At 39.4% G+C, this 7,772-nt stretch overlaps 3 protein-coding genes across 3 annotated transcripts in view; 2 read left to right on the top strand and 1 right to left on the bottom strand.

The window, feature by feature from the left end:
- Positions 1-642: 642 nt before the first annotated feature.
- Positions 643-2,614, top strand: LOC103522341 (UDP-N-acetylglucosamine--peptide N-acetylglucosaminyltransferase 110 kDa subunit-like; the record flags this gene model as incomplete). The annotated part of the gene is made up of 4 exons (XM_008487443.1): positions 643-723; positions 1,117-1,344; positions 1,862-2,090; positions 2,466-2,614. Coding segments are annotated over 4 exons (687 nt in total), but the record flags the coding sequence as incomplete, so codon positions are not given.
- Positions 2,615-3,524: 910 nt separating this feature from the next.
- LOC103522340 (putative uncharacterized protein DDB_G0282133) lies at positions 3,525-7,757 on the bottom strand. Its single transcript, XM_008487442.2, has one exon. The coding sequence runs from the start codon at positions 7,611-7,613 to the stop codon at positions 3,645-3,647; it is 3,969 nt and encodes a 1,322-aa protein (XP_008485664.2). The 5' UTR covers positions 7,614-7,757; the 3' UTR covers positions 3,525-3,644.
- LOC103522339 (UDP-N-acetylglucosamine--peptide N-acetylglucosaminyltransferase 110 kDa subunit-like) overlaps positions 7,652-7,772 on the top strand; it is a 4,404-nt gene continuing 4,283 nt past the window's right edge. The window contains exon 1 of the mRNA XM_026832540.1: positions 7,652-7,657. Coding sequence (XP_026688341.1) covers positions 7,652-7,657 — 6 coding nt within the window. The remainder of the gene's footprint in view (positions 7,658-7,772) is intronic.

Here is a 7,772-nt window from a genome sequence, read left to right as displayed (position 1 = left end):
AATCTCTGCAGGTTGACGTACGGAAAATCAGTGATGATAAATCCCTCAAAAAAGTAACAGGGTAGCATCCGGCTAGGGAACGTTAAACAGAGTGTAGACTAGCGTCTAGCTGGTTTAGCTGTGGGACTATAAACAAGGAGGAGAACAACTAACCCTAACCAGCCTAGCTGGCTGGCAGTTTTCAAAGGGTTCCCTCTGCTTTTAAACAACAAGCACAAGTTCTCACGATGGTTGATTGCGGTTCAGGATGAGTCAATTAAACATGGCTAGACACCATCACCCGGTCCCGGTGTATGACAGAAAAAAAATACCCTTTCTTTATTCTGCCATCAGCCATCTCCATTCAGCAAAAGCTAAAGCCGATAAAACAAGAAGAAAGTAACACCTATTTTGTCATAGTAATGTAAAAAAGATACTAAAATAAAAGATACAATGATAAATTCCCATGTATCTAGTTATTAATACTTCTCAAATTAATACCTAAATACGGTACCTATTATTAACATGAAAATAAAAGGAAAACAAGTTCCTTATTAGTTAAGTATGATTGAACTATGTACAACGTACTTGAAAATCTACCAAGCTGAACACAAAAAACAGGATAGAAACAAGTCAAGAGACAAATATCCAGAATATGAGTAACTGGTCAACCCTCCTGCTACCAACTCTCTCATTGAAGTCAGCCTTAAGGTTGCCGAATTGCCCACCACTACTCCGATTGAGGTAATGATCTTAGCTTTATTAATGTTTGTTTTTTTATCCTGCTGGGATAATAGTGAAAAATCCTTTTACCCCCACAGTCTAACCAATTATATATTTTAACATATTATGGGGAACAAATATTAGGACAACTAGAGTAAATGAACACCCTTATTAATTAGGTAACTGGAGGTGCAAGTGTTGTAACTTCAACTCGAGCGCTCATAGAGGAAAGATCTCCTCTCGGGATTTTTTTGGTCTGATGATGGAAATCTGAGTATTCTCTAAAGCTCACTAAACTTTCTTCGTGGAAGTCGAATCTCCAACGCCTTTTGAATTTCATTTTAATTTCTTTTGTAAATAATTATTTGCATTTAAGAGATTGTAGGTCTAATTTCCGTCCGTGTCCTCTTTCAGACCATGATCGCCAGTGGTCAAGTGCAGACCTCAGTGAACGGTATTGTACTGCAGAACGGACTGGCCACGAATCAAACCAACACCAAGACAGCCACCGGGGAAGAAGTTCCTCAGAGTATTGTGATTACGTCCAGACAGCAATATGGTCTGCCAGAGGATGCCATTGTGTACTGTAACTTCAATCAGTTGTACAAGATCGATCCGTCCACACTGCAGATGTGGGTCAATGTAAGTAGAAGGTCCCGGGTTCGATGCAATGTGTTTCTTGGTCAAATGGTCACTGAATAAAGTAGAGTAGCTAGCCTAGATAGCTTGGTTGGTAGCGCGTCTTGCCGTGTAAGCGCTAGGCCGCGGGTTCGATTCCCGCCCGGAGCGGATTTTATCCTGAAGGGATGAGGTTCGTTGGGTAATGTAAAGAAAAGGTCCCGGGTTCGATTCAATGGTTTTTTTTTATTTAAAAAAAAAAAACTTGGTCAAATGGTCACTGAATAAAGTAGAGTAGGTAGCTTGGTTGGTAGCGCGTCTTGCCGTGTAAGCGCTAGGCCGCGGGTTCGATTCCCGCCCGGAGCGGATTTTATCCTGAAGGGATGAGGTTCGTTCTCGGGACGGCTGGCTTCCTCCTATTCTTCCTTCTCTTTTCGATTTTGGGACGATAAAACTCTAGCAGTTACAGTTCCTTCTCTCAAACCTCTTCAAAAAAAAGTATATTTTATTCCATTTAACCCTTTGACTTCTTCCCACTCAGGTCCTGAAAGCCGTGCCGAACTCGATCTTGTGGCTTCTCAAATTCCCGGCCGTTGGCGAGGCCAATATCCAGGCCACGGCTCAGGCCCTCGGCCTCGATCAGCATCGTATTCTATTCTCCAATGTGGCCGCTAAGGAGGAGCATGTTAGGCGGGGACAGCTGGCCGATGTGTGCCTGGATACACCCCTGTGTAATGGACACACGACTTCGATGGATGTACTTTGGACTGGTGAGTTATCATTGACATAGATCCGTTTTGACCCGTTCACACGCTCGAGCCATTTGCACAAACTGGCTTGCGCAAGCCGGTTTGCACAAGTGAATCGTAGCGTGTGAACGTAGACTTGGAATTTTGCAAGGGCCAAAAAAAAGCGCTAGGTCGCGGGTTTGATCCCCGCTCGAGCCGAACTTTATCATAAACTGGTTCGTTCTTCCTTCTCTCTTCGCTTTCGGGACAATAAAAGACCTTGATAGTCACAGTTCCCTCCGTACACAAAAAGCTCACTCTGAAGCTTAGATGTACGGGCAAACAGCCCTAAAAGTTAGGTTAAGCTTATACGAATCTACAGTTCCCTCTGAAAAAACCTCTTTCTTCGTATTTCAGGAACCCCTGTTGTGACGTTGCCAGGTGAAACTTTGGCATCTCGCGTAGCAGCCTCGCAACTGGCAACACTGGGCTGTCCTGAACTCATTGCCAGGACTCATAAGGAATATCAGGACATTGCTATCCGACTGGGAACCGACAGAGACTAGTAAGTACTTCCAGTGTTCTACCAATCATACCTTTTCAAGTTTATTTAGCAAGCCAGAGGCACTAGTTAGTCGTTTACCGCCTAGTTGTGCGAGATTTATCTCTTAGAAAATGTAGAGTTTAGGTGGAATACCTCTTTCCAAACTCCCCGTTAGAGGGACTTTTCCCTGAAAAATAGGTATCAATTTCCACATATGAGCTCGGGACTATCTAAATTAAAGTCGTTTACCGCCTAGTTGTGCGAGATTTATCTCTTAGAAAATGTAGAGTTTAGGTGGAATACCTCTTTCCAAACTCCCCGTTAGAGGGTCTTTTCCCTAAAAAATAGGTATCAATTTCCACATATGAGCTCGGGACTATCTTAATTAAAAGACAGTACGGTGAGAGGAGGAAAAAACATTTTTTCCTTTGACCTTTACCGACAAGTTTTGGAACATCAGATTTTGTTCGCGAACACGTCAGTTATTAATACTTCTCAAATTAATACCTAAATACGGTACCTATTATTAACATGAAAATAAAAGGAAAACAAGTTCCTTATTAGTTAAGTATGATTGAACTATGTACAACGTACTTGAAAATCTACCAAGCTGAACACAAAAAACAGGATAGAAACAAGTCAAGAGACAAATATCCAGAATATGAGTACAAAGAAAAAATAAACATGAAAATATTCATTTACATCAACATATACCTATTCTAAGAGTAGGTACATATTATTATTATAATAAAATCTTACACTATGATAAAATAGAACGAAAATGGCATAAAATTTAAAAAATTGAAATAAAAAAGAAAAAAATTAGGGATAAAATTATACAAAAAGACAAAATAATAGATATAACAAAAATAATCAATTTTGAACTTTTTGGTATAGATACCTTATACCAATTATAAAACGCATCTTGTTAACTACGAATACTTACTTGTGGTGAAACGATCATAAAAACTTACCAAACATTACTATGAGAGCTATACAAAAATCTACAGACATAGTTTTCAATTATTTTCCCTGCTGGATGCTCAGCAATTTCAATTTTCCTCACTCTCCTCTTCTTCCTCATCTTCACTCTCCACATACTCCAACTTATCATCCCAATTCATATTGTTCAGTAGTTTCACAGCACACATGCTAACAGGCGAGGGCAAATAGTTTCTACAGAAAGAGAAAAAGTCCCAGTTACACTCAACCAGGTCCAAACCTACCAGTTTATTCCTCACATACTCCAGAACAGTTTTGTTCGTCTCGTTATGAGCGTAACTATTCAGTCGTATTTCCTCACATTTCTCGTGAAGAAGTTTCGCACAGAACTCGCTGACAAGGCGTGTCTTCAGTTTGTACTTGTCCTTGAGTTTGGTCTCGAGATATTTGTACAGGCGCTTGTTAATCCACGGTGAACGCTTGTGCGTGAACAACTTCTTCGGTTTATAGATTTCGCCGTTCTCCAGCTGGATTTCCAAAATATTGTCATTGGGTTTGCGAGGTTTCGTCTTCTTGCCTTTGCGCGGTGCCTCGCTGATATCACTTGCACAGCTCTCGTTCAGACTATTGTTCTGAGTGAACAAGATCTTTTGTAGGATGCTATTCTCAGGATGTCCATCTAGACTGATTTCGGAGTAAGCAAGGCTCTGATATCCTAGAGTAGAGGAGCGCCGAGGCTTGGCTCTCGCGCGTTGTACTGTGCTAGGTGCTGGAGGTAGCATAGAAGTACTAGGACTCGGATTAGCAGGAAGTAATATTGCTGGAGAACTTGCTTGTGCTCGTGATGATACCTCTATAGTGGTTTTAGAATGTTTCGAGTTACTTCTGGTCTTATCTTGAGCAATACTACTGATATCAATATTGGTGAGGGACGCGGTTTTGGACCGGGAAGATTGTCTACTGGTAGACACATTCATGTTACTTGTATCCTTGGATTTCTCATGATGTGGTTTTTCTTTCCTCACAGTTGATGTCTTCAGTGAACTGATCTTTGTGGAGTTTTTGTTGATGTGTTTGAAAAACTGAGATTGGGAGAGGGAGCTGAGGTCTGTTGTGTCCAATAATTCAGGGGTTTCCAAGGAGATGCCTTCACTGCTACTACCACCGCCAATACTTCTACCACGCGAGTTATTACCATTGGACTTGGGCTCTACACGAGAGTTATTATTACTAGCCTTGGACTCTACACGTGATATCTCACTGGGAGCTTTAGAGAATCTCTTCGGCAGAAGAGGTTGTTTGAATGATTCCATTCTAGAGTCTGCAGAGGATTCACGTTCCATTGTAGTAAAGTCAAGCACTCTGTCCTTCTTAGATCTGACAGACAAGTCATTGAGCAACTTATTGGTTCTCTCTAGAACATTGCTCTTCTGAGCACTTCTCGTCTTGGCAGCACTTCCGCTCATGTTGTGCATATCTTGTGTTAGATCTTCCATGAGAGTAGACGTGGAGAGCAGGTTTCGTTTCTTTCTTTTCTTTGACTGCATGGTGGAGGTTGTATTAGAGTTGGTTTCAACACTACTCTCTGTAGTATCCTTTACACTTGTAGACGTTTTACTAGCACTTGAACGAGTACTGTTACCCGTAGCATTGGAACCGTTCACACTTCTGCTCTTCATACCACTGATTGAACTTCTGTTCATATCCAAGTTAGAACCATTACCACTTCGACTGTCTGTTCCCACGTTAATACTTCTGCTGTTAGCACTGTTGTTACTCGAAGGAACATCACTGCTGTTCACCGAGATGGTCTCACACTGTTGTCGACTGTGCGTCAAGTACGCAGACCCTGAGGTGTAGTTGAAATCATCGCTCTCATTATATGAGATAGTACTTTGACGGGCAAAGCTCACACTTTTGTTCAAGAGCACGGAATTTTGTTTCGATAAGCTACTTCTCAAAGAACTTCTTCTTGTGATAGTTGACGTTTCTTTGTCATTATTCGTGATCGTACTTTCTTGGGGCGAATTTGTTATGTTACTTCTGGGTAAACTTATGCTGGTAGAATTCAACTTCTTGCCATTATTATTTGGGGTGTTAATGACGGAATTTTGTTTTGAGATGCTACTTCTAGTAGAAATTGACTTTTCGTTGTCATTATTCGTGATCATACTTTCTTGGGGCGAATTTGGTATGTTAGTTCTGGGTGAACTTCTACGGGTAGACTTTAACTTCTCACCATCATTATTTGGGGTCATTATGGCGGAATTTTGTTTTGAGATGCTGTTCCTTAGAGAGCTTCTTCTAGTGAAATTTGGCGTTTCTTTGTCATTATTTGGGATCGTACTTTCTTGGGGCGAATTTGTTATATTAGCTCTGGGTAAACTTATGCTGATAGAATTTGACTTCTCACCATTAGTATTTGGGGTGTTGATGATGGAATTTTGTTTTGAGATGCTATTTCTCAGAGAGCTTCTTCTTGTAGAAATTGACTTTTCATTATCATTATTTGGGGTCATACTTTCTTGGGGCAAATTTGTTATATTGGTTCTGGGTGAACTTCTAAGGGTAGAATTTAACTTCTTGCTATCATTATTTGAGATGTCCGTATTTTTTTCACCAACATAACTTTCTGTTGTGTGATTGGCAGATTCTATTAGGTACGTATCGTTGTTTTGTAAGGTAAGAGGGTAGGTCCTGTTCGTTACATTACTGTCATCATTTATTGCTGCTAAGCTGTTATTATCGTTCTGCAAAATACCTGAGATTCTTCCTATCTCCATTGACAACTTGCTTCTGGCGAAAGTGATATTCGGCGCAGATGTTACTTCTAAAGTTTCATGAATTTGTTGATCTTGTACAGGATGGGAGATCATTGACATTTTATCTGGACTTGATTTAGTTTTTTCCAACTCGGAACGTAAAGAAGCGGCATGAGAATCGTTTTCGATGTGTCTCACACATTGTTTTTCGTGTTCAATAGCTTCAAAATTATCTTCGAAGCAAAAGTTACTTTTGATATTTTTAATATGTACATTGTCTTTTTTAGATTGATCACTTTCCACGGTATGTTCATCAAGTCTGGTAACATTTATAGACTTTGAGAATGTGATGTTATTCATTTCTGATGATGTATTGGGGGCAGCTTCAATAGATATTGATTCTCTGGGACTCTTTGAATCAGATTTACCCTCCAAATCATCTAGGTTTTGAGTTTCATGACAAGGTTGTGATTTTGTGAAAGTTACATCATTAATATCAGACACATCACTTAAAATTGTTTCAGTATTCTTTACAAAAATGGATTTTCGAGGCTCCATCGATTTAGTTTTGTCACCATCATTTGACTCTTGAGACTTTGATATATCAAAAGAGTCGATGTTATTTGTTTCATCATTAATATTAGTAGTTTCATGATTTTGTTGATGGCTGTTCACATCATCGGAATTTTCAATGTCGGATATATTTGTAAGTTCTGAGGTAACAACATCTGTGTTATGCTGTACAAGCCGGGGAATCATTGACTTTCTGCACATTTTATCTTGACTTGATTTAGCTTTTTCGTTTTCGATAACTTCGCCCTTACCAGAAACGTCACTCAATATTGTTTCAGTATTCTTTACAAAAACAGGTTTGCGAGGCTTTGTTAATTCCGTTTTGTCACTATTAAACTTTGTTATATCAAAAGATTCGATGTTACATGTATCATCATTAATTTTGGAAGTGACAACCTCCGAGTCATCTTGGTTTTGAGTTTCATTACAAGGTTGTGATTTTGTAAAAGTTACATCATTAATATCAGACACATCACTTAAAATTGTTTCAGTATTTTTTACGAAAACAGATTTTCGAGGTTTTGTTGCATTATTAGTTTTGATGGCATCATTTGAATCTTGAGACTTTGTTATATCAAAAGAGTCGCTGTTATATGTTTCATCAATATTGGAAGTCCCGTTTGTTGCTAATGGTTGGAATATTGATTTCCTTGGAAGTTTAGTTCTTGGTTGAGACGCAAGTTCTGAAGTATTTACTGTAGCATGTGCAATAGAGGACACATCAAATGATTCCAGTGACGACATATCTGCTGTAGTATTAGCTTCTGCATTTGAACAAACAGATGTGTGTCTTGTTGATCTCTTATCATCGGCACGACTTGACTTTTCAAAGTCAGAAATATCTGGAATTTCTGACACATCAACAACTGTATCATTGAATTTTGAAGAGTCTGCTGATGTATT

This window comes from Diaphorina citri, unplaced genomic scaffold (genome assembly GCF_000475195.1).
Source record: "Diaphorina citri unplaced genomic scaffold, Diaci psyllid genome assembly version 1.1 scaffold7998, whole genome shotgun sequence".
NCBI lineage: Eukaryota > Metazoa > Arthropoda > Insecta > Hemiptera > Psyllidae > Diaphorina > Diaphorina citri.
This window is presented reverse-complemented; position numbering and strand designations above follow the sequence as displayed.